Below are 27,690 nucleotides of genomic sequence, written 5' to 3'. Positions count from 1 at the left end.
TGATTGCGATATTGATGCAGTATGTCATCTGCCTTGAAAGCTGGTCTGCTTGTTTGTAGTGGAGCAAACTTGAATCGGTGAGATTTGCTGTCATGCCATGGTATGGCTGTACTCTTGCCAGTGTTAGGAGCTGTGCTGTTACATTGTCCTGCGTTTGCAGAGTTGTACCTTGTCGTACCAGTCGTTGTTCCAGTGTTAGTTTTGTCGTGTTTGTTGTTGACGTTGGTGCCTTTGGTATGCTTCTTGTTCTTGTCATGTTTGTTGTTTTCATAGGTTTGGTTGTTGAGTTTGTTGCATTCAATGACCACACCATGTGGAGAAGTCGAGTCCTTCACTAAGTTACTTGTGTCAGTGTCCTTTGTGGCATCTGCTGTTTCCTTGAGCGTGCCGTCTCTGATTCCTCGGCGCACCCCATCTGGAGTCATGTCCGGTTCACTTGAATCGTCTTTGGCTTGTCGATGCTCCCCATCTGGAGTCCTTTCTGGTTCACCTGAATCAGATTTGGTTTCTTGACACTCCCCGTCCGGAGTCATTTCAGGTTCACTTGAATCATCTGAGGTGTCACTTGAATCATCTGAGGTGTCTTGATGCTCCCCATCTGGAGTCAAAACGTTCAGGAATGCATTTTCTTGTGGAGAGGCTCGAGTGGATGAGGTTTGAATTAACGTGGTGTCACTGGAGTCACTAGTAATCTCACTTTGACTGTCGAGTGCCTCTGTACATACTAGCGGAGAACAGTCAGTCTCGCTGTCATGTTGCACATCTTGTTTGGGAATTGTGAAGCCGTTGTCACTTGTCACACATACAGTGGGAATACCTTCAGTGTCTTCTTGTCGGTTAGATGAGCTGGGTAGACTGTCAGAGTCTTCTGGTGGCTCAAATAATCTGGGTAGACTATCATAGTGTTTTTGTTGTTCACGTGAGCGTGGTAGACTGTCATAGTCGTCTTGCTGTGCACTTGAGCGTGGCAGACTTGCATCATCTGCTGCTAGTTGCTCAGATAAGGTTGCTAGACCTTCATGGTCTTGTTCATGCAAGGACTGCGCTCTGGAGTCTTGCGTTGCTTCCATCATGGAGCCTGTCAACGATCTCGCCATGGAGGCTTGTACCGCTCTCTCTGTGTGGAGTCTGGCATTGTTCCCTGTGTGGAGTCGTGCAGTGGTCTCGCTGTGGAGTCTTTTGTGTTCTCTGTGGACACGTGTAGTGGGCTTGCTGTGGAGTCTGTCATCGCTTCTTGTGCGGAGTCGGGGACTCTTCGTGGTGCATGGAGCACTGGTATGGCGTCAGGCTGCTCTCTGTGGGCTTGGACCTCTCTCTGTCTCTTGGCTTCAGGCCACTCTCTGTGGGCTTGTACCGCTCTCTGTCTCTTGGAATCAGGCCGCAGAAGAATCCTGTACTTCTGGGTTAGGATGTCGTCTGTGTTGGGCTGATGATCCTCAAATCCGAAGAACTCGTCCATGTTTGTGTCGAATTCTTCACTGTACAACAGATCTCGTTGCAGTTCGGATTTGGTACTGAGATTGCCACGTCCAATTATGAAATCATCGTCTGAGTTGTAGTCTTCAAGGACCATATCATCACTTTCTGTGTCGGAGCTGTCATTGTGCTTGCGATGTCCAAAGAAGAAATCAACATCTGAGTCCTAGTCTTCAAGGACCAAATCATTCCTTTGGGCGGTGCTAACTGCTTGTTGCAGGGTTCTGCGGAGGTTACTTTCAGCTACTGGTTGAAATTCAGGCATTGTGCTGTCGTTCCTGGTGAAAGAATTGTGTTTTGCAGCTTTAAATTTTTCCCCCACTATTTTGGGACATTTCCCCTTTAAGTGGGCGTGGTCCGGTGCCTCTGACATCATGACGCTTGTGACGTAGAGCGTAGGAATGGATTGCGCATGCGCAGATTGCATTTCCTTTACTGTGCGCTCTTTGCGCAACTGCGCATGCGCAAATGAACCTTCCTTTTTGGTGCGCACTTTGCGCAACTGTCCATGCGCGGCTTCTCGCTCATGCGCAAAACACTGTTTTTGTCGGTTCTCGTCTTCTGGGGAACTGAGCGTGTGCAGCTCCTTTCTCAAGATGGCTGGCGATCAAAACTGCCGTTTTCTGCATTTACAGGCCTACCCTCGCCGCTTGGTGAGTATTGGCGCATATTTTACCGATCTCTTTTGTGTTTTCCTTGCAGTATTCTTCAAACTTGTCTGGAAGTCTCTCTTGTCTTGCCCTTTTGGGTATTTGAACATCTTGAAGATTTCTGCTGCACCCGCACCCGCAATGGTGAGCAGAAACTTTATTTTCTCTGCAGCCGCCACGCCATCTAGGTCGGACGCTACCAGGTAGATCTCAAATCTCTGCCTAAATGCACGCCAGTTAGCACTGAGACTGATGTGGTACCTGAGCTGCTGAGGAACCGGAATTTCGAACATCTTGCCTGGGTGCTGTTGCTGGTAGTCACGGACCTCGAGTTGAACTATATAGATTCAGCAGGGCACTCCTGGCACCATGTTGTGTTATGCTTCCTCATGTAGCGTAAGCTGTTTCCTTGATGTATACTCTGACAAAGGAAGGTTCAGACTTGGAGATAGGTTTAACACATTTATTGAACAGTTAACAATTCTCATACTTGAGTTCGACTCTCCTGCTGATCTTGCTATAGTAATTCAATCTAACTAACCAGTCTGCTCTAATCCATGCGGTGGGTGTGATGCTTCCAATCTGCCCCTGTGTCGCCTGTGGAAAGAGAAAGAGCATGTGTGCCCTGGCCTTTTATATGGGTTGCCTCGTTGTAGTAGTGTCACCTCTGGGTGTCTTGACTGCCCATTGGTCGTGTCCTATTCTATGTGTTCATTGGCTGTATGTCTGCATGTCATGATGTCTCTGGTGCTCCCTCTAGTGTTTACTCAGTCCTAGCGTATCTACATCAACCCCGTGTGTATTTACAGTGATGCATATCACCACAATTCCATTTAGTTATTTAACCTCATAAATGTTGGTATGTGTAAGCCTAGCCTTTGATCTTACCAGTAATCTAATAGATGTCTGCTCCAACTAGCATCAGATCTTTTTGCATTGGACTTGTGCTGGGAACATGAGAAATCAATGCTGGTCTCTCAAATACTAATATATTTTGTGCTTCTGCCAAAGCATTTGCTATTGTTACAATACTCTTTCTGAATGACATTTGCTCATTGTTAGACCTAGTAACCTGCAGCAATAACTACCTACACTCTATTGTTCAGTAGCTATTAATAAAACAAAGTCAAAAAGAGTAAGGATTATTGCATGAAAGTCTGTTATGAGCCAAATGATTATAATTTTAAATGCATTTAGAATGGGTGGTGACTGAATACTTTTTTGCATGTTCTACCTGATTTAATCTATAATTAACTCTGGCCTAATGTCAAATAATCTGCCATCTGCAGTGCCGGCTGTTGATAACTGATTAGTGCTTAAAAGCTGTTATTTAAATTTCAGCATTGTCATGTGCTCAACGAGAGGTGAAGCACTTGTCGAATATTGCAATAATTTTAATAGAAATGTTTAATGAGCATTGGCAGTAATTTGAGTTGGTATAGAGGATGTATTGTCCAGTGCTGATTCTGGCTGGGACTTGAAGCACAGCTTTTAACTAATAGGCATTTTGTTGCACAAATGGATTGTTGAAAACCATTTGCTTTCTTTGTGCAGTGAGATTTGGTCATTGAGATCAAGGTTAATTCCCCTGAAGAGCACTTGCATTAATGCTGAGATCCCCACTTCAGGTTGCTTTTATAAACTGTTGAGGTTACATGTTACGAATTGGCACTATGAACCCTGACAGTTTACAGAATAAGGCGACAGGGCTGTGGATTCTGTTGCCTTTCTATTTTTCAGCGTTTGAATAAAGGTCATTGACCTACAAAGTTAACTCTGTTTCTCTCCACAGATGTTGCCTGCCTGAGCTGCTGAGTATTTACAACACTTTTTGTTTTTATTTCAGACTTTCAGCATCTGCAATATTTGATTGCATTTTGCTGTCATGGGTTCCTCCTCTTCCATCTGTTTTACTGCCTGAATGAATTAGTCCAGTATACGGTGATGAATGTAGGAATTTCAGATATATTGTATTATAGGTATTTGGTGCAGCAAGGGTTAAAAGCCTGGGATGGCGTGTGTATGATTTCTGCGTAGTGTTTTGAATAATCCTGGTTTGCAAGACAGCTAGACTGTTCGGAGCCAGAGGTGCAATTAAAGCATTGTAAAAGTTTGGGTTAATGGACTTCTATTTATATTAAGTGGGTTCCCTGCAGAGCCGTTTAAATTAGAGACGTTATTTTGAGTTTAGTAAGGTGATGTAGTTAATGGAAGGAACCAGGGGTTGAAGCAGTCAGGTATTGAGGTTCGGAGTTAGATTTTGGCTGGAAGGTGAGCTGAGAAGGTTTCTGAAGAAATACAGCCAGTGTTTCTGCTTTATTCTGACAGGGTGTCAGGTGTTTTTCTTCAAAGCAGTCTCAAAAGATCTCTTTCTCAAAGCGGTGTCTTCAAAAATTCTTTACAGTAAGTATTCCTGAGTGCTAACTGTGGATCAGAACATATGATGGTTTTGTTGTTTGTGTGGAAATAAAGATAAGGTTCTTGTGTCACTGTCGTTGATTAGCATTATTTAAGGGGTGGGGGCAGCACGGTGGCACAGTGGTTAGCATTGCTGTCTCACGGCGCCGAGGTCTCAGGTTCGATCCCGGCTCTATGTCACTGTTTGTGTGGAGTTTGCACATACTCCCCGTGTTTGTGTGGGTTTCGCCCCCACTACCCAAATATGTGCAGCGTAAGTGGATTGACCGTGCTAAATTGCCCCTTAATTGGAAAAAATGAATTGGGCACTCTAAATTTATTTTAAACAATTATTTAAGGGGTAATTGTAAACTCTTTTCTTGCGTGATGTTGAAGATATTTCAATATTGTGTTAGTAATAATTCAGAGAAAAACAGGACAACAACATCACAACTGGCTTGATACAATCACAGTCTTACAAAACTAAAATAAAATATTAGGGTTTCTGTTCTGGCCCGTGATTGTAATACTCCCAAATCCTTTCCCGTTAAATATTAATTTAGCCTAGTGGTAGGGCTCTGACCACTGATTTGGTGAGTTGTGAGTTCAAGTCTCACTTCAAAAACCTGAGCACATATTGCAGGCTGGTGATCTAATGCAGTACTGAGGGAGTGCTGCATTGCCACAAATGCTGATTTCAGATGAGATATTAAAGTGAGGTTGCATCAACCTTTTGGGTTGACATAGAAGTTGCAATGGCACTATTCAGAGAAGAATAGGGGAATGTTCCTGGTGTAAAGGACAACATTGCTCACTTAACACAATGAGAAGCAATGTACTGGTTATTTACCTGTTCTGTTTCTCTGACCTTGCTGTGTAAATGGGCTGTTGTGTAAATGCACTTCAGAAATAATTAATTCGCTGTGGAACAACTTACTGAGGGTCTGAAAGGTGATATATCTGCAAGAGGCAAATGTTACACCAATATTCAATTGAGTTCAACCAGCAACTAAAGGCCAATAACTTTAGCCACAGTGGTGGGAAACTTTTTCTAGACGACAATCTAGGACAGATTATTAGATACTTGAGCAAGTACAGATTCATTATGGAAAGCCACCAAATCGTATTTTGCTAACTTCATTGAGCTTGCTTAAGTTTTTTGATGAGGATTTGTTCCCATTTCTTTTATTGTTTTTGTCTGTGGATCAATAATTGGATGTGCCTTTAAGTAAAGAGAAGAAAGCAGAAGACTCAAAGTTTAAAATAGCCTGCTTGCCAGGAGACTGTATTCTCACGCTTGTGTTTGGCAGAAGGAGGTGCCTAATTCTTCGGCACAAGTAGATGGGAGGACGGTTACCAGTTTTGGAGAGAATCAGTTTGATTAGTTAACCAGCAACCAATGGGTTGGTCAAGGACACTTATGCCCTGATTGGTCCCTTCAAGGTGATGTTTCTGAGAGAACCTTCCAGAAGTGATTTAATCTTAAAAGTGAAGGGAGCTGTTTTCTCACTCTGCTGCCTGTTGTTTGTAGTGGAAGCTGAAGACTTTTAAAGTTTATTAAAACCTCTTTACTCTTCAGGCTGAAGTAAAAGAACTGATCTATTGCTTTGAATGCAGTGAGTGTCTAGTGTGTCTTTTGCTATAAACTTGAAACCATGCTTGGTCTGCAAGGAAGGTAGACAACCTTGTCTGAGAAGATCATAAAAAAACTGGAAGAAAAAAAAGTACCAGATCGGAAGCCTGAACTTCAGAAAGATATTGAATGGAAATCATCCCTGTGAATCAAAGATCCCTATCTTTTTATTTTATTAATATTTTCTTTCCCTTTCCACCACTCTTTTCCCCTCTATGAGGTCTTTCTGTGTATGTGTGTGTAATGAGTGGTGAGGGGGGAGGAGTGGGAAATGGGTAATAGATAGCCAGTTACTTTTTCAGTCTGTTTAATTAAATATACTATTCAGAACAAATGGCTAAAGTCAATATGTGCTGAATGAACATTATTTTGCCACTGTTTCACTAGCTTGAGTTTGCACAGGCAGCTGGCGGGGACAGTTTAGTTGGTCACTCTTACTGAAGGACACAAGAACTTGTTCTTCACATAACATTAATGATGTGCTCAGCAACATTTATTGTATTTTCTCAATATACAAGCTCAAGCCAAGAATGGAATATACCCATGCCTGCAGAGGTGGAGCTATAAAAGCACTCAAGATACTTGACCTAAGAAAACAATTTATTTGGTGTCACTACCATCTGGACCTAATCTCCATCAGTGTTCTCTTTATAATTTACTTGTTCTATGCAATTGTTTTGTTTTAATAAGTACATTTATTGAGGTTTAAAATTTTAGAGAATAATGTAATACAATTACAAAATTATACATTACCATAAACAAGGATTTAAAAAATAGGCTCAGCATACATCAGTACAGAGAAAATCAGGACAACAGCATCACAACTGGCTTGATACAATCATTAGACATTACTCAATACCTATACAGCACCACCAGAGACTGAGGGAGAAACAGGATGAGGCCATGAAAAACATGGTAAAATGATGCACACCCTCCCACGCTGCGTCAGCCCACAATTACTGAGAGAAATCAGGATAGACTTTCTGCACCTTGTTCGGGTGCACACCGATATACATCTCCCTCAACTCTAGCAGCACGAAAGGCACCAACAACCTAATGCAGTCTCTTCTCCTCGGATGCCAGACATATCTGCACCCATGGAGGAGCCACGCAAGGATTCTTCATGCCCACTTTTATAAATGATGTGGAGATGCCGGTGTTGGACTGGGGTGAGCACAGTAAGAAGTCTTACGCCAGGTTAAAGTCCAACAGGGTTGTTTCGATGTCACTAGCTTTCGGAGCGCTGCTCCTTCCTCAGGTGAATGAAGAGGTATGTTCCAGAAATGTATATATAGACAGATTCAAAGATGCCAGAGAATGCTTGGAATGCGAGCATTAGCAGGTGATTAAATCTTTACAGATCCAGAGATGGGATAACCTTCAGAACAGTGACCACAACACCACACAACCCTGCCATGGCAATCTCTGCAAGACGTGCCAGATCATCGACATGGATAGCACCATTACACGTGAGAACACCACCCACCAGGTACGCGGTATATACTCGTGCGACTCGGCCAACGTTGTCTACCTCATACGTTGCAGGAAAGGATTCCCGAAGCGTGGTACATTGGTGAGACCATGCAGACGCTGCGACAACGAATGAACGGACATCGCGCGACAATCACCAGGCAGGAATGTTCCCTTCCAGTCGCGGAACACTTCAGCAATCAAGGGCATTCAGCCTCTGATCTCCGGGTATGCGTTCTCCAAGGCGGCCTTCAGGACGCGCAACAACGCAGAATCGCCGAGCAGAAGCTTATAGCCAAGTTCCGCACACATGAGTGCGGCCTCAACCAGGACCTGGGATTCATGTCGCATTACATTCATCCCCCACCATCTGGCCTGCAAAATCCTACCAACTGTCCTGGCTTGACGCAATTCACACCTCTTTAACCTGGGTTTACCCCATCTCTGGATCTGTAAAGATTTAATCACCTGCTAATGTTCGCATTCCAAGCATTCTCTGGCATCTTTGAATCTGTCTATATATATATGTTTCTGGAACATACCTCTTCATTCACCTGAGGAGGGAGCAGCGCTCCGAAAGCTAGTGACATCGAAACAAACCTGTTGGACTTTAACCTGGTGTTGTAAGACTTCTTACTGCACTTTTATAAAAGCAAACAAAATATGTGAAAACCCCAGTTCTAAGGGGAGTTACATATATATCCCACAATACAACTTAATCCCAAACTAAAGCGCAGAGCAGAAGCAACATCTTTCTATACAGAGAAGTCCAGCAGTAACATGTTTGGATTATAACCAAACGTTCTGAACTTCTCAAGAAAGAATGAAAAAGGAAAGAAAAGCTGGAACTACCAGAAGTAACCCACAGGATAGCAAACGATTAAGACGCAATCCAGACTCTCTCTTCTCGGCAAAAGCCGAGCAACTACCACTGAAGAAGAAAAGAGAACAGTCCAAAGACATTCAGGGCTAGGTGGATTGGCCATGCTAAATTGTCCATCGTGTCCAGGGATGTGTAGATTAGGTTATGGGGTTACAGGGATTGGGCGGGGAGTGGACCTAGGCAGGGTGCTCTATTGGAGGATCAATGCACACTTAATGGGCCGAATGGCCGCCTCCTGCACTGTAAGGATTCTATAATGGGTTGCCCAATAAACCCACCAGGGCATTCCAACCCCAAGGGAACAACAGGGTATCTACCAGGCTTTGAACTCCTAGATATTATAGAATCATAGAATTTACAGTGCAGAACGAGGCCATTCGGCCCATCGAGCCTCCTCCGGCCCTTGGAAAGAGCATCCAAGCCCACGCCTCCACCCTAACCCTGTAACCCAGTAACCCAATCTAAGGGCACAAAGGGCAATGTAGCATGGCCAATCCACCTAACCTGCACATCTTTGGACTGTGTCGGAGCACCCGGAGGAAACCCACGCAGACATGGGGAGAACGTGCAGACTCCGCACAGACAGTGACCCAATCCGGGAATCAAACCTGGGACCCAGGAGCTGTGAAGCAACTGTGCTAACCACTGTGCTACTGTGCCATGCTACTCAACTCATCCCTAGGCTCCCGTGCACTGAAGTAACAAAACCCAACCTCCCAGGATACCCCAAAAAGCACCCTTGAAAAGGGACATCCCAAGATGCAACAGGATACCAGCCATAGCACCGGACCTGACCTAGCCCAGCACATTACCGCACACCGGAAACTATACCCCCCAAGACCTGCAGCACTCCCCAAATCCTGTACCCTGGCCGAACCCATACCTCTCCCACCCCAGCTGGGGCAATGCACCCTCTCTACAAATACTAAGAAGAGAATAATCACTCCAGTCCTAGCCAGGGTGACCGCAATCAGAGAAGAAGTACCGTCAAAAATCCCCTAGAAGGGAGCGCTGATTCCCTCCTCCCTGGTACAACCAGGGGAACCTCCACCAGACCAGACCAGGATGAGAAACCACACCCTGCTCACCTGGATGAAGAGAGAAAGAAAGAAAGTTCCCTGGGATGAGATGCCCGATTAGATTCAGAATGACCGGCATCACAGAAAAGATACCAAGACCCAACAACCCAACCATAATTAGTTTAATCTCACCTCAGTGTGCGACATTATTAATTCACCTTGTTCTAATAAGTCAAAAGAGTACTACAGAGAGAGAAACCCTAGTGAATGAAGGCTTAACATCGGGAGTCAGAAGGAACCCAGTCCTCCCCAAGATATAAAATCTGTCCCGGCCATCGAAGTATAAAGGCACGTATTCATAAATTCTAGTACCTTAAAATTTAAAACAAAAATAAATCCAAAATGAAAACCCAATACCGATTCGATGTAACTGGGGGGGGATATCCTTAGCCTAAGTGAGGATTGAATTAACCCTGCCAACCACATCTCCGGTGCCTCCACCGCTCTCCCAAGGTATTCCGCAATTGTTCAAAGTGAACGACCTGCAATGCAGAACCGAGTTCCTCAACCAAGAAAAATATTCTCAATGGCGGCCATCATCTGGATGCACACAGCATTGTCGAAGTGAGCGCCTGCTCAGCATTAACAACACCACTACAGGCTGGGCCCCACCCGAGCCCACTCTCACCACCACGAGCAAACGTTCCACGAGGGTTCTAGCTTCTGTGCATCAGGATTTTTATGATTTATCGCAGGCCTTCACAAAGCACCAACCCGGAACCTCAAGGGACTTAGCGAAGCCATGTAATCCAAGAGAAGATAAATGTGAGCTGTGCACCAGAATAAAATAAAGGGATTAAAAGATGAGCGGAACCGGAGCGCTCTACACAGCCGCTCCCGTTCTCGCATCGCGAGACCCTCTTGCAACTGTTTTTAATCAGCGCAAGGTCCCTTTAAATATTTTGGTGCTGCTGCGTTCTGGGCTTATCATACGCTGCTTCTATTGTTTGGCATACAAGTAGTTCTGTGTTGTCGCCATTCAATGTTGCGTTGTTCCATTCAATTTGGTTGGTCACAGACATCCCGAAGAGATGTTACTGTATCTGGGTGGAATTATTTAACAGGTAATTTAAAACAGTTGACATATATCGTGCCATTCATTCAATTCCATGCATCCTATGTGATTGACATCCTGGGTTCGTGACTTTGATTAATAGTCATGTCGAAAATGAAGACTGAGAGGAACAGGCTGCACAGGAGGAAATGTGGAACAATTGTTACAGATAAATGTAGAAAAGGAACTGCTTAAAAATGATCAGCACTCATGGTGGATAAATCACTGAGCCCTGGTGGCTGCATCCTTGGCTGTTGAGTGAAGTATGAGGGGAGGCAGCAGTGGCTCCGGCCACAATCAAACAGTAATTCTCAAATGTGTAAATTGTATGTTAGTAATGGAAATGTAATATCTTCGATCAATATGGAAGAGAAGAAGTAACCAGGTTTTACAAAACAGTTCATTTAGTGTCAATTGAGGGTAAACTTTTAGAACTCCATTCAAGATAGAATTAATGATCATTTACAACACATCAGTTAAGGGACTCTGAATATGTTAATCAGAGGTGCATGGAGCAAAATCTGCTGATGATGTCATAATATCCACTCATGTATATAATGAGATGTAGAAGGGCAGTGATTGACACACAGGATGACCAGTAAGCACACAGCACAGTGCAGCCAATCACCAGACAGGACACTACCACTATAAAGCCAGAGGGCACTCGGTTTCCCGCTCTCTCAGGACCCAGCCACTGAGACAGTCAGAATCCACGAGCTAGCAAGTGCAAACATCATGCGATAGCTAGTAAGTCTGGTCAGGCTACTACAAGGTCTCCAGTCAGTTCAGTATAGTGTCGACCCACAGCTGAATATGTATATCAGTTCTATCGTTGAATAAAACATGTTGGATCTTCTCCAGTGTTAGACGTCTGTTTCTAGGTTCCCTGCATCGAGTGCAGTCCACATCGAACCTACCTGCCTAACACATCAGATGAGACAAAAGTGGATAGTTTAGCAAATAATCAGAAAATGTTACGAGAAGGCAGACAGTAACTGAATGAGCAGAGGTGGTAGATACAAGTTAATACAGACAAGTCTGAGGTAATACTTTTAGGGAGGTAAAACTAGAAACGGGAGCATGCACTGAACGGAATGACATGCAGTTGTGAATGAATAAAGACACCCGAAGGTCAAATACACAGTTCCCTGAAATCATGGGCTGAATTTTCCCAGTCACGCTGAGACGGGATCGGAAGTGAGGTTCAATAGTGCTGTAGAATCTTTGTATCCAACTGAACTACTGAGAATGCTAAGAATGGGATTGGTTTAACATTTCCTCTTGAAGGCCATCAACCCCAACAATCTAGCTCTCCTCAGTATTGAATTGTCAGTTTCAGTTAAAAGCTTAGATTGGGACTTAAACTTACCAAGTTAAAGGTATTCACCAAGGAACAATGTAGGTTTTTATGTTAAAACATGGTTCGAGATTGTTTCATATTATCATCATTGTGGTTATGTTGGAATCATGTTGAAATGCTGCTCATTTGGGCCCATTTTAATTCATCTATCCAGAAAGCTGCTGCACTCCGCGTTCTGGCATTTAATTGTTTCCTGTTGATCACTCTTTGCACAAAGAACTTGATATAAATCCTGAAGTAACTCATCCTTCGTCTGGACTGTTCTGGGGTGTTTTTTGTTGAGTGTCTGATTTTTTTGCTTTATATGCTCCTCTGGCAGGTTGAAGAGAAGCTCTCCAACACTGGAAGAAGATGATTATGTTCCAGAATTGCTGCTGACACTCCCTCCTCGTAATCGTCTCGATTGGGAAGAGACAATCAGTGCTATGGTAATGTCTCTTTGCAGAATATTAATGTGGACAAATTGAGGTTCTACCTTTCATTTATTTCTTTTTTTTGATAAATTTAGAGTACCCAATAATTTTTTTCCAATTAAGGGGCAATTTAGCATGGCAAATCCACCTAATCTGCACATCTTTGGGTTGTGGGGGTGAAACCCACAAAGACACTTGGAGAATATGCAAACTCCACATGGACAGTGACTCCAGGGCCGGGATCGAACCCCGGTCCTCAGTGCCGTAGGCAGCATTGCTAACCATCGCTCCCTTTCATTTATTGATGCGCATGTCACCCATTCACTCAGCTGTGATGCTCTGTACATTTAATAAATATTACCAATGCAAATCCACGACCACATTAGGTTCTACCACACCTGTGATGGTTAGTTTTAGCAAGCGGTGAAGCTAAGTATCAAGGCAATTGTCATGGCTATTATAAAACAGGTATGCAGACATCTTCAAATTTGAGTTCTCCAAAGGACTTTTGATGCATAAGACTGTTACCGTTGGCCAGGACTGATGGCTTCATTGATACCAGATATCGTGTGCGTGGAGAATGATGTGTGCAGCCAGTATTTCCAAATACTAATCGGGTCCCACCAGGTACTTGGAAATTATAGAAATAAATGTGCCCGTTGTCAATATTAACTTAGTTGAGGAGACACTGACGAGTAGTTTTCCTGAATCACAGATTTTATTTTGAACTAAGTTGTCGCATATTTAAAGGAAAGGTTTTGGGCATAGCATGGTGGTGCTTGATGCCTGAGTGTGCTGAGCAATGGATTGGTTGTCAGCAGATCATACTATGCATAATGAACAGTGGTTCCCAGCTCGGGTCCTGTGCAGAGACGTTGAATGGAGTGGAAATGAGAGGTAACATCTCTAGGTCTCTTTGAAAATACTCCTCACAACTGTGTGATACCCAGAACATTTCCGATACATCTCCTCACTGCTGATTTCAGGGTGTTGTTGGAACCTATCTGGGAGGAAAAGATGAAGTGTCCTGTATCACGTGAGTGGCACATGGAGACCAACGCAAAATGACAGGGGAGAAGTTAGAGAAAACAAATCACCTGAATAGTACTGATAATGTGACTCGTATTTCCATGGCAGCTGAGGCTTACATTCTGTAACTGATCCGACTGACCAAGCTAAAATAAGTAAAATGTCTTATGTATTAATTTTGTCAAAACCTGCATCTTTAGTGATGTAATTATAGAATCCCTATAGTACAGAAAGAGACCATTCTGCCCAATGAGTCTGCACCGACCCTTTGAAAGACTACCCTACCCAGGTCCGATCTCCCACTCTGTGATCTCACCCGAAGGGGCAATTAAGCATGTCCAATCCACCTAACCTGCATATCTTTGGACTGTGTGGCTCAAGCAAAAAACTAAATAAGCGTTGCAGAGATCAGGGATCTCTAACGAACTGGGCGATACAGAGATCAGGGATCTCTAATCCATTCTGCCTGTATAGATTTACAAAGAAAGCGTTAAGGTGAATGATTGATTATATGAATAAGCTAATCAATTTTGCTACACACCATACTTGCACATAAACTGACCTTTATTCTGGCAGGATTGTATGGGTGACGGTGCTGTGTTAAAGAGTTTTGCAGTGCTATTCTAGTTTAGTTTTGAGAGGGTGCTTCTGAATCCTGAGCTCCAATATCGAGCAGAATGGTTTACCCAGATATTTGCACTTGCAGTTCTTTCATAATCTAAGGTGCGAAAAAATTTACAAACATGATCATAACACAAGAAATAGGAGCAGGAATAGACCATGTGGCCTGCTAAGCCAACTCCACCATTCATTGTGATCCTGGCTGATCTTGGGCTTCAGCTCCACTTTCCTGCCTGTTCCCCATATTCTTTGATTCTCTGAGAGGCCATAAATCCCAGGCTTAGCTGTATTTAACAATGGAGCATCCCACAACCCTCTGCAAAGAATTCCAAAGATTTGCAACTCTGAGTGAAGTCATTTTTCTTCATCTCAAAATGAAATGATCGGGCCTTTATACTGAGACTCTGCTCCCATGTTTTAGATTCCGCAACCAGGGGAAACCGTCTCCAAATGATACCAGAACTGGGAGATTATATCCATCTGGAAAGAGTGATCAGGCTGGAACTCTTTCCTCTCATTCTTTATTTAAAAAGTAATAGTAATGTGGAACTGAGTATCAAATGGAGTAGTTGAGGCGAAAACCATAGATGCTGTTAAGGGGAAGTTAGAAAGGAATGCTGATAGGGCGAGATGAAGTGGGGTTCGGAGGAGGCTCGTGTGGAGCATTAGCACACGTGAACCGGTTGGGCCGTAGGCCTCTGTTTCTCTGTTGAGCATTTTGTGCAATTCCATGTATATTTGAACAGCTGCCAAAAAGCAGCAGTTTACATGAGGCTACCTTCTTGCAGTAAAAGAAGTAAGAGTCGCTTCTGGAGGTTTACTGTTTGAAGAGTTATGTGCATGTACACTATGGGATTTTATTAGGCAGATCAACTACTGTGTTATGTGTGTTGTGTCAATGATGTCAGTTTGGTTCATTGATAGTACATTCTTGTGAATCATAAGATTATAGATTCGAGAGCCTTTTGGGGATTTATTTTTAATTTGTTCGTGGAATGTGAGCCAGTATTTGTTGCTCAACCCTGATTGCTCTTGAAAAGGCGGTGAGGAGTCTTATTGAGCTACTGCACTCTGTGGTGTTTGGGAGGGGGTGTCCATATTTTTGACCCAGTGACAATGAAGAAACGCTGATTTAGTTTCAAATCAGGATGTCGTGTGACTTGGAGGAAAATTTGCACGTGATGACATAGACATAGAATTTACAGTGCAGAAGGAGGCAATTCGGCCCATCGAGTCCGCACCGGCCCTTGGAAAGAGCACCCCACTTAAACCCACAGCTCCGCCCCATACCCGCAACACAGCAACCCATCCCAACCTTTTTGGACATTAAGGGCAATTTAGCATGGGCAATCCACCTAACCTGCACGTCTTCAGACTGTGGGAGGAAACCGGAGCTCCTGGAGGAAAGCCACGCAGACACTGAGAACGCGCAGACTCCGCACAGACAGTGACCCAAGTGGGGAATCGAACCTGGGACCCTGGAGCTGTGAAACAACAGTGCTAACCACTGTGCTACCGTGCCGCCCATGCATCAGCTGCCTTTGTCCTTATAGGCTAGAAGTTGTGGATTTGGAAGACATTTTTTTAGAATACATTTATGGAATGTGGGCGTTCTGGCTTGGCCAGGATTTATTGCCTATCTCCGGTTGCCCTTCAGAAAGTGGTTGTGAGCTGCCTTCTTGAACCGCTGCAGCCCCTGAGGTGGAGGTACACCCACAGTGCAGTTAGGTGAACGAATTTGACCCAGTGACAGGGAAGGAATGATGATATGTTTCCAAGTCAGGCAGGTAAGTAGCTTGGAGGGGAACCTCCAGGTGGTGGTGTTCCAGGGTATCTGCTACTTTTGGCCTTGTAGATGGTAGATGTCGTGGGCACTGTTGATGGATGCTTGGCGAGTTGCTGCAGTGCATCTTTTAGATGGTACACACTGCTACCACTGTGCACTGATGGCAGAGGGAGTGAATGTTTAAGGTGGTAGATGCATTGTAAATAAAGTGGGCTACTTTATCCTGGATGATATATTTGGATCTGCCTTCATCCAGGCAAATGGGGAGTATTTAATTACATTCCTATGTGTCTTGTTAGATGTTGAATAAGCTTTGTGGGGGGGTCAGAGGTAAGTTATTTTCTGAAGAACTCCCAGCCTCTGAGCTAATCCTGCAGCCACAGTATTTAATCTCATAGCCCAGGTTGACATGTCACTGTGGAACTGAAGGAGTGTTGCACTGTCTGAGGTGCTATTGGATGAGATGTTAAAATGAACCTCGTAGCCATCCTCTGGTGGATGTAAAAAGAATCCAGCAACACTGAAGAAAAACATGGTAGTTCCCTGGTGTCCGGGTTCAAATTCCTCCCACATCCAACACCACCAAAATATCCCTCACATTTGTTGTTTATTGGACCTTGCGATTATCATAATTGACTAGAGCAGTTTGCTGCAGAATAGTGACAGAAGTTGCAAAGTTCATTGATTCTGAAATGCTTTGGGATTTCCAGAGGATGTGATAAATCTCAGTACAGGGGTGCCAAGGTGGCACAGTGGTTAGCACTGCTACCTACGGCACTGAGGGTTCGATCCTGGCCCCGGTCACTGTCCGTGTGGAGTTTGCACAATTCAAGGATGTGCAGGGTAGTGGATTGGCCACACTAAATTGTCCCTTAATTGGAAAATAAATAATTGGGTCCTCAAAATCTATGAAAAAAAGTGATGAATCTGTACGAAAGAAAATTTATTCTTTGCAAGGGTAAGGATGATGCTGTTTGTGGTGAAGCTGTACAAGATCAATAAAGTTGCTATTGCATCATAATGGCTAACTGTTAACTTGAAGATCCTGAGCATTTTTATGCCACATATTTGTTGTTGATTTGTTTCCCTATTTGATAACTATGGTATTGTAATGTAGGCCATTTGAATCCTAATGCAGATTTGGTGAAAAAAACATTTTGCGTCAGATGCAGAACTGTCAGCCGCAGGGAATGAATCAGTAGCAAGTTACCATGGTGATTTAAGCACAGAGATTTATTTGCTAATCTGAAATCAGCGCAGTTGATTTCTTGCCATGTCTTCTAGGTGTTGTTGATCACCTCCTTTGAGAATACCCGAGTGGTTGGTCAGGCAGTCCACTTAAAAAAATAATTTGTATATTTGGAAGAAAATGTGTTTCACGAATAGTTGAATTGATCAATAAGACATCGCATGGCCTCAAAAGTTGCTCGAAAAACAATGGGGAATAAAAACTGTCCAACATTGATGGGTGTTTTGCAAACAAACAATTTGTGGTGAAAAGAAGACAGGCATTGAGTTCTGATACTCTACAAACTGCTGGACAATTTGCACCGCTCCTAACATCTCAAAAAACATAAGAATGACAACGTCCCCGTGAGCCTCTCCACTGAACTTTTGCATGACAAAAATTGTTGGATATACACCAGAAAGACAAATTAATATTGTTGCTTCCATTTAGGGTTGGTAATTCCTGTCACAAGGATAAGGTTAATGATATTATTTATGGTCCTTACACAAAACTCAACCTTTAGCTCAGATAAGACAAATACAACTGTCTTACTCCAGCAAGTAGTAAATTGCTCCTAGAGATTTTTTATATTTAAGATTTTTTTTGTACTTTCGAGCTCTAAATTATCCTTTTTCTTCTTTCATCACTTGCTGGTCCTTTCTTTGTTCTGGTTAAGAAGATAAAACATCAACTCAATGTTTCTCAAGGTTCCAGATTCTTTGATGTTCCTGATGAATTCACATTTCCAGCATTTCTGAAGCAAATATAGTGCAATCTGAAGGTTTAGGAGAAACGTCCAGGTTGTGTTGATCACAATGCCATTCCAGCAATTTCTTTATCATGGTCTTTTTACAGTGCTATATCTTAATCGGAAACATAGGTAGTCATTGTTCCTTCCGTCATTTGTTCCATGATCCTGTAGAATATCTCAGATGCATATATGATACCGAAAGGCATACGATTGAAACAAAATCTTCCAAAGGGTGTGTTAAATGTGCAGAGTTGTCTGCTCAAGTCGTCGAGTTGCATTTGCCAAAATTCCTGTGACGTATTTAACTTCGTAAAGATGATTGTATTTGCCATCTCATTGGTGATCTCCTCGCATTTTGGTATGGGATAGTGTTCCCTTCTTATGTTCTTGCAAGATCCTTGGGATCAATGCAAATTCGTAGATCACTGGACGTTTTTCTTAAGCAAACCAATTGAACTGACCCAGTCAGTCAGTTTAGTGACTCATGACATTATCCCTTGGTTCTGAGGTCGGTCTCGTTCTTGCTTCAACCTTTCACTTAAAGGAGCAGTAAGTCTCCTAGGCGGATGTACCACTGGCTTGGCATCCTTCCTTAATAGGATTTTATATTGGAATGGTAGTGTACCCATGCCTCTGAAAAGGCATAGTGGGCAGCACGGTAGAATAATGGTTAGCACAATTGCTTGACAGCTCCAGGGTCCCAGGTTCTATTCCCGGCTTGGATCACTGTCTGTGCGGAGTCTGCACGTTCTCCCCGTGTGTGCATGGGTTTCCTCCAGGTGCTCCGGTTTCCTCCCACAGTCCAAAGGTGTGCAGGCTAGGTTGATTGGCCATGCTAAATTGCCCTTAGTGTTGGGTGAGGTTACTGGGTGATGGGGATAGGGTGAAGGTGCGGGCTTGGGTACGATGCTCTTTCAAAGAATGGGTGCAGACTCGATGGGCTGAATGGCCTCCTTCACTGTAAATTCTATGATTCTATGAAAACATCAGGATATTGATTCAAAATGCACTGGATATCATCATCCAATATTGGTGTAGATGCAGACGCTGTATAAATATGCTGCACTAGATGCAATTCTTTATATGCTTGTGCACCTAGAAGTGAAGATGTCATTCTTGACAATCTCAAATCTTAAGATCTTTTCAATTTGTTTATTGGAGACTTTTAAATGGCATGACTCTATTGAAGAAATCAAGTTGCTGTTATAGTCCTTCAGTCTGCAGGCTGCTGGAAGCATCTCAGGTGCATCTTGATGCTTGTTGAGATCCAGCCTTGAGAGCAAGTTAGCTGAAGCGCCAGCATCCAATTTAAACAGCATTGGACAGTTGTTTACTTGTACGACTGTGTTCCATTCATTATTAGAATTTACTGAATTAATTTGCTGAGGATTGTTTGTTGCCTCATTGGATTCTTCACACTTCACTATTATGCCAACAAAAAACGTGTTTTCCGGTGACTAATTGTCAGTATCGGATGAAAAATTCTGTTCTTCTTTTTCTTTTGATTCGACACTACGAACATTAATCTGCCTGTAGTTTTGTTTAGTAGGTTTAAATACGAGTGAAGATCTGCACTGTGCAGCAAAATGATTTAATTTGCCACATTTAGAGCATTGTTTTCCTTGTGCTTAGCATTTCTTCTATAAGTGGGCGATTCCACATCTATAACACTTCATGACGTTGACGTCGTGACGCACGACACATCTTCGCGCATGCGTAGATCGGATTTCGATCGTCTCGCATTTTATCACGAAGTACGCTTGTGCAGGGCTCAAGTGCGCGCGCGCAAGATGGCTGCTGTCCGAAACGTGCTGGTCCATCGATTGCAACATCATTTTTACACACTCAACTTTGTGATGTATTTCTGCATCTTTTTCACGGATATAATACTCTTGGTACTGATTCTCACTTTGCTGATGGGTGAGGCATTTTTCAATCGCTATTTCTAACGTTAAATCTTGTTGTCTCAAAATTCTTTCTCTGAGGTGCTCATCATTTATCCCAAATACAATCTGGTCACGAATTAAAGAATCATGCAATGCTGCAAAGTTACAAGATTGAGCTAGAATTTTTAAGTCTGTCACAAAGCTAGTAAACAATTCCCCTGTTTTTTGCGATCGCTTATGGAAAATGAAACGTTCAAATGTCTCATTTGTTTGCATCTTAAAGTGGTCGTCGAATTTACTTAAAATAACTTGAAATTTAGCTTTGTCCTGACCAGCAGAATACTGAACGGAGTTGTATATTTCGATTGCATGCTGTCCTGCCATTGTTAAGAGCAATGCAATTTTTCAAGCATCAGTTGCGTTCGTTAAACCTGTAGCTTCCAGATGTTTAAACAGCTTCCAATTAGCATTCAAATTACCAGTTATCTTGAGGTGATGTGGAGCTTGTGCGTGGTCCATCGAGGCGTTTGTCTTCGAAGGATTTGTTTGCTTCGATGCTTCTCCAGTCGAATAGCTGCTACGGTTTTCTCCTGTTTCTGATCTAACTAAATCACTCCAGCTAGTTTTCTGAAGCAAAAACCTGTTGTTACTCTTCGCTTTACTTCCAGATTGGTCTGATGGTTGAATTTCAATGAAACTACCAATCTTCAATTTAAAGCAAATTATATTTAATGAATAATGAATATTAATACTAATGATTTTGTTCACTCTTCAGAACTATAACTGATGATAAAGTAAATCAGAAGAAGTATTAACTGTTTAACTACAGGTGCCAACTAAGCTATATCTTTCTAACACTCTGCCATCTAGTCACTCCTGGTTCGAAGAGTGGCAGGATCTTCCAGGTTCAGTTTATATACCTTAATCTAGTGCTACCATCTAGTGGTTGTAACACTATGATGCAGTTGTTAACCCTTTACATACCAGCAGATATACAGATCTCTACAGTCATCATACAGGGCATGATTGACCATTGGTGTTGTTTGCGGTGTATTCCGGTGTATATGCTAACTCCAGAATAATACCATTTTCAAAATACTATTCAGTAAAACAATTTTAGTCATGTTTGATATTTTTCACAAGCTTCAATTTGTACAGACTGACAGGTCTTCTACCCCAAGCAGCGATTGAGGCAGGGTAGCCTGTCAATGAGCTTATTTCCACTTAATACTTGAGCTTATTTCCACTTAATACTTATTTCCACCAGCTGGAGAATGTCTTGCTCAGGGGGAGTCCTTATGGTGTTTTAGCCAACAGTTCCTCCTTTAACCAACACTGCAAAATACTGATAAAATATTTCCTTTATTGCTGTTAGTGGGACATGATAAATTTAAACTTTAGTACACCCACAGTGCATGTGCATTTATAGTTGTAACTCCTCAAATACTAAGCAGTCTGTGTGTGCTGCAACATTCAGACTTGGGCTATTAAGCGGCAATTCTGGCTTAGGATATTAAGTGGCAAGAGACATTCACTCCACCCAAATGGAATACCATCTCCATAAGAGAGAATCTAATCAAGTACCTTGATATTCAACTGCATTGCCATGTACCCCCATAGACTCAACATCCTGGGGACAGGGATGGGCGGGTATGGGTCACTGTAGGAATCTACCGTGCGGTTTAAGTGTAGTCTTGTATACACTTCAAAACTCAGTAGAATTTAAGTTACACTTCTCGGATGTGAAATAAAAATCTTTTATTGTGTCTATTGATTATAATTGAGAGACTAAGATGTTCTTGTGGTTACAAATCAAATGTTCTCAATAAAGCCCTTGCCAGCAAAAGATTTTAAGAGAAATAATTGGATTAATGGTTTACAACAGATTTAACTTTCAAAATGCAGTAATGGTTCTTGCTCAAAGCAAAGCAGCTTGCGCAAAGTTCAAGAGTTAGAGTGGAAATATGAAAATACGAAATAACGATAGCGAGTAGTCAGGTAAAAGGTATAGAGTGATCCTGGATGGGAAATGTCTGCCCGGACCTCGATGTTTAAGGAGAATGTTATCAGTCTGACTCCATCTGTCCCTACCCCTGCAATGTGCTGATTGGCTTGGATGGGTTTCAAATGCATTTGGTTCGATGGTTAGTTGCCAATCATCAATGTGCAACATATATTCGGATATATTGCATTTTTAGACGTTTGTGTGTGTTGGAATGTGACATATTCTTTTCATCAATTCTAGCTTTCACTGGTTTTATTGCTGACTGCGCTATTATCTGTATTCTGAACAATGGTGGGTTCATGTTGTCATGGTGACCGTGATCAGATTGTGGTATGGCTGCATAACTTTTGCAATTCTGTTAATTAGAACAATGGTCTGTTTATAATATCAGTAAAATGTTGCATAAGCTTTAGCTAGCTTTTGAATGTTTCAAATTCTGTGCTTTGCCCCTGCAAATTGTGTGTTTTTGTAATGATAAAACCCATTTTAAAATGGATTATAAACTGGGCTTTGGTATTTAAATTAAAATGGCTAAATCAATTACCCTTTTACCTATCAGAAATAGCCTTCAGTCACCAATGACCAGCAGTTGATCTGGACCAATCCCATGAATGCTATTAATACAAAAGCAAAGGCTGCAACTCATAGAATCAGAGAATCCCTAGTTGGCCATTTGGCCCATCGAGTCTGCATCGACCGAGCAAGCTCCCTGCAATGCCACCAAACCCTTTGGACACTAAGAGGCAATCCACCTAACCTGCACATCTTTGGACTATGGGAGGAAACCAAAGCATCCAGAGGAACCCACGCAGACACGGGGAGAGCGTACAAACTCCACACAGATAGGGTGGCATGTGGCGCAATGGTTAGCACTGGGACTGTGGCGCTGAGGACCCAGGTTCAAATCCCGGCTCTGTCCGTGTGGAGTTTGCACATTCTCCCCATGTCTGCATGGGTTTCACCCCACAACCCAAAGATGTGCTGGTTAGGTGAATTGGCCATGCTAAATTGCCCCTTAATTGGGAAAAAATAATTAATTGGGTACTCTAAATTTATTTTTTAAAAACTCCACACAGATAGTCACCCAAGGTCAGAATTGAACCCGGGTCCCTGGCATTGTGATCTAGCAGTCCTAACCACTATGACACCATGACGCCCAACCTGTGAGAGTACTTTTACACGCTGTAGCCGTTCACCTTCTCAAGGGCAACTAGTGCAATAAATGCTGACCTTGCCAGCGATCCCCACGTCCTGTGAATGAAGGAATAAGAAAAGTATCATCAATTTGTTGTCTGGCCATGAACCGATTGGAATCTTGAGTGGTATGAATTCAAACTCAGATATAGAACAATCAATTTATTTGTGGATGATAAAACTACAATGGTTTGTTACATCTTGTCCTTGGTTTCTCTGAAATTATACTAATCAGACTCTTCTCATGGAACAGTCAGTGATAATTTTTGCTTAACACACAGCTGCAGTAGTTGGGCGGGCGGGGGAGGTTTTTTTTCCCTCGGGGTACTTGTAAAAAGCATATGGGAGGGTTATTATGTGCGGGAGAAACCCATTGTATAAGTTCTGTAGTATGATTGATATGTTTATGTTTTGTTCTGTTCTTTTCTCTTTTTTCTGTTACGGGGGGGGGGTTTAATTGGTTGAAAATTTTTGTTGGAAAAACTTTGAATAAACATATTTAAAAAAAAAAAACACACAGCTGCAGTGTAAAACGGTAGTTAATGCAGCCAGCCAAAAATGTATTTACAAACTTGATCAGTCTTGTGCAGTGTGTGGGGAGGGATATTTAGAATAAAGTTACCTGCTTAGGGGGTTGCCTTAAATTTGAGATGTTTTGTATGTGCAGTTTCTACGTACCTATCCTCATAGGCCTTTATCCCTTTTGGTCAGGCCAAATAGCCATTGTAGACTTTGGAATATGCTTTTAATATCACTTGAGTAGAATGTCATATGGGTGAAATTGTGATCTAACAGATATCAAAATCAGCTAGGATGACAGATGTCCCTTGAAAAATGAAAATGTTGAGCTCGGTTCACTCTGAGTTTTTAAAACAGACTAAGCCATAATTATTATTGAATAACCACTCTAGCCGAGAAGAAAACTAATCTCACGTGAAGTCTCATTCCCTCAGAAGAACATTTGAAAATTGCATTAAAATTAAAAAAATTATATTTAAGCATCTTCCTTAATTCAATATGCATTACTCAATTTATCAATTTGTTTATGTACGATGATTCAAATGTAATTTATATCCCTTGTATTTTACTTCCTGCTTTGCTTTCTGTGAGAGTTCCTTAATATGATTGGCTATTGTTGGATGGCACAAATCCTTCATAAATAGAACTACACAATTTCTGAAAAGAGGACATCTACATTCAGAATCCTGCTAAATTTTCTGGGCCGCTGACCCTTTGCTGCTGAGAGGTGTTTTATTTTTAAATATTTTGGGGGTCTATTGTATTCTTTGAAGCAAGCTTGTGGGTCTGTCTCTATATAAAGACACTGGCCCACTCTATCCCCGTAACTCCACCTAACCTGCACATCAAACCCATGTCCCTGGCACTGTGAAGCAGCAGTCTTTGCCACTGTGCTGCCCCAAGAAGTAGGGTCATATGGACTCAAAGTTAACTAATACAAATTCCTACCCACTGCTAAGTTTGTCCAGTATTGTCTGTTTTTATTTAAGGAGATATGTTGAGCTCAGTTGGACAGTGGCTATGTGAGACCACCTGGAGTCCCTCTCCATTATGGAAAAAGATCTGTGAAAGTCCACGGTTAGAAGCAACTATTCCAGCCATGTCAGAAACATGTCAGTTTTTCAGAAAGCAGGGCTTTGGTTTTGAAGTGGAAGCGAGGTTGGAAGTCCTGTGACTTAAACTCACTCACTATTACTGTAGGAAAGTTAATGTATGGTAATATTTTGTGAATTTTGTCGTTAAACATCTATAAGCAAGTGTTGTCTAGTAAAGTGAGCTTCTTTAGAGGGATGTTTTGTGAAGCAAATTTTATCTGTAATTGTAACCTTGTGTGCTTAGGTTTTCTTTTCTTAATAAATATTTTAATTTAATACTTAAAATCTCAAAAGTGTTACTGGAATTCGTGGCTTCTTAATTCTATAGACTTTTTCTTGTTGTTGTCAGAGCACCCAAAGGTTGTGATACATGAGCCAAGTTTCCCTTTGAGATTTGGTTTGCGCAGCAAGTAACATCTGCTGAATCATACCCCTGACCTCAAAATCTGGGTCATAGTCTGCGGTGGTGCATATATTAGATTATCTTTCTTCTTAATGTCTTTCCACCTGTTTCCTCAGGATAACTAGAAAGCATAGTTGTTTAAAGTAAAAGAGGTCTGAGGGCACTATCATTCCAATCAAAAATGGTTTACAATCAAAAATGGTTTACAATCATGCGTCCTCTCAGTGGTGGTCACTAGGCAGTTTAAGAACTGGCAACACTTTGATAATTACATTTTGAAAGTACTATAACAAAATTATTTCTCTCTCATCTGCTCAGGAACTCATGGAAACAGTAAGCTATGTTTTTAACCAGACATAGATATAACACAAGGCTACAGTTCGGTAAGACATTCACCCAGAATAATTTAAGTATTAAAGAAAAAAACTAGTTAATTACATTACAGGCATGTCTTGGTTATCAGCAACTTATATTTATATAGCATATTTAATGTAACAAACCATACCAAGGCACCCCATAGGCACATTATGAAACAAAATATTGGTAAGTTAACTTCAGGCATATAGTAAAGCAAATATCAATTGTTGCAGACACATTGCATTAAATATTGTCGAGTGCAATTTTAATAAAATGCGACAGACAATTCCCGGTTTTGGTCGTAGTAGTCATTCTTTCGACTGCCTGACCCTTTCGCCCAGAAATGGCACAAGTGTACTTATTGCACATAAATCCTTTGGAGAATGGTTGAGGATATTGGTCGAGCTTTTACAGACAGGGATGAGGTTAGCAGCTGTAATGATCAGCTTTTTCAAACAGTTGAAGTCTGCATGAAGCAGAGTGGCTATTTTAAGACATTAATGACTGCCTCTATAACATTCTGTAAAGGGGAGGTTTTGAACATCTAGAGAATTGAACTGGGAGTGCATTCTGCTTCTGTGTACATTAACCGTTATACATCATTGAGCTCCAAGACACAAACTGAAAGAATGTAATAGTGGACACATTAGGTCATATTTATTTTTCCCACAACAAAATTATACGCTAGCATTAGTGTTAAAGATTACAGTACTTTAATAAGAATCACTACATCGGTGACATTTTAGCAAAAGAACGTTTGGAATCTGGAGGGGATGAGTTTGCAGTATCATCACCCTTTTCTCCCAGCCCCGACAATCCTGCCAACATGATTCGGCAGGGTTACTTTACTCTCCAATATGCTTGGCTGCCCTTGTTTCTTGTAGTTGCAAGTTTATTTGTCTTTTTTGAACCTCTTATTCGTCAGTTCTTAATCCTACTTCTGTTTAATAAACATTATGCTGTGACCCAGCTGCACATTGTTTTTCCATCCATCTTTTACGGGATATGGGCTTCGCTAGCTAGACTAGCATTTGTTGCCCATTCCTAATTGTCCTTGAGAAGGTGCGGTGAGCTCCTTTCTTGAACAGTTGCAGTCCATGTTCTAGTAGGGAGGGAGTTCCACGATTTTTGATCCAGCGACAGTGAAGGAACGGCGATATGTTTCCAAGTCAGGATGGTGAGTGACTTGGAGGGGGATCGGCAGTGGTGATATTCCCATGTGTTTGCTGCCCTTGTCCTTCTGGATGGTAGTGGTCGTGGGCTTGGAAGGTGCTGCCTAAGGTTTGTGGTTGCAATCCAGTAGTTGAAAAGAGGATCACCTCAATGCTCAAGATGCACTATTCCTCAAATGAACGTAGCCTAGTTGATTTTCCTACGGTGGGATGTTTGATGATCTGATGTGAGATTCAAACCTTATGGTATCCTGGAATTTATTACAATGCTGAGTACTTGCAAATAGAATCATGGAGTAAAACAACACAGTAGACTGCCATTTGGCCCATCATGTCTATGACAGTTATTTGGTAGGACTATCCTATTAGTCCCAGTCCGGTGCTCTTTGCTGATGTATCTAGAATCTTTTTGTTCTTCAACTATTTATCCAGTTTTCTTTATCAGAACTGTTCATGATTTTGAACACACTATCAGATCTCCTCTTCGGCTGCAAGAGAAACAACCTTAGTTTCTCCACTGCCTCCACTTAACTGTGATCCCTCATTCCTGGTTCAATTCTAGTTTATCACAGCTGCAGTCTCTCTAAGATCTTAAAGTGCTTCCTAGACAATGATACCCAAATTGAATATAGTGCCTTGACATGGTAGCATGGTTGTTAGCACTGTTGCTTCACAGCCCCTGGGCCCCAGGTTTGATTCCTGGCTTAGGTCACTGTGGAGTCTGCAGCTCTCCCTGTGTCAACGTGGGTTTCCTCCGGTTTCCTCCCATAAGTCCCGATTGTGCTGTTCGGTAATTTGGGCATTCTGAATTCTCCCTCCGTGTACCCGAACAGGCGCCAGAATGTGGCTATAAGGGGCTTTTCACAGTAACTTCATAACAGTGTTAATGTAAGCCTACGTGTGACAAAGTGTATTATTATTACATATTCGTCATTGTTTACACAACGGCTGGACTGGTTCCTCACTGAGTTGTACGTGGTTCCTCACAATATTAGGAGGAGGTGGTGACTAGTGGTATTGTCGCTGGACTCGTAATCCAGAGGCCCAGCATAACGACCTGGGTCCCGGGTTCGAATCAAAGTATCTGAAATTAAAAGTCTAATGATGGACATGAAACCATTGTCAATTTTCGTTAAAAAAAAACATCTGGTTGAAGTCCACGCATGTAGATGTGATGACAGAGCAACGTGGTTGACTCTTAAATGCCCTCTGAAATGACCTGGCAAGCCA

General features: G+C 42.2%; 1 protein-coding gene across 7 annotated transcripts in view; it reads left to right on the top strand.

Moving 5' to 3' along the window:
• Positions 1–27,690, top strand: part of LOC140398303 (rho GTPase-activating protein 32-like) — a 792,529-nt gene that overhangs the window by 322,643 nt on the left and 442,196 nt on the right. For all 7 annotated transcript variants that reach the window (XM_072486839.1, XM_072486840.1, XM_072486832.1 and 4 more), the window contains one exon: positions 12,322–12,430. In XM_072486839.1, coding sequence (XP_072342940.1) covers positions 12,322–12,430 — 109 coding nt within the window. The remainder of the gene's footprint in view (positions 1–12,321; positions 12,431–27,690) is intronic.

Source organism: Scyliorhinus torazame, chromosome 21, assembly GCF_047496885.1.
Source record: "Scyliorhinus torazame isolate Kashiwa2021f chromosome 21, sScyTor2.1, whole genome shotgun sequence".
NCBI lineage: Eukaryota > Metazoa > Chordata > Chondrichthyes > Carcharhiniformes > Scyliorhinidae > Scyliorhinus > Scyliorhinus torazame.
Note: the sequence above shows the minus strand (reverse complement) of the source record. Positions and strands in the feature narration are given on the sequence as shown.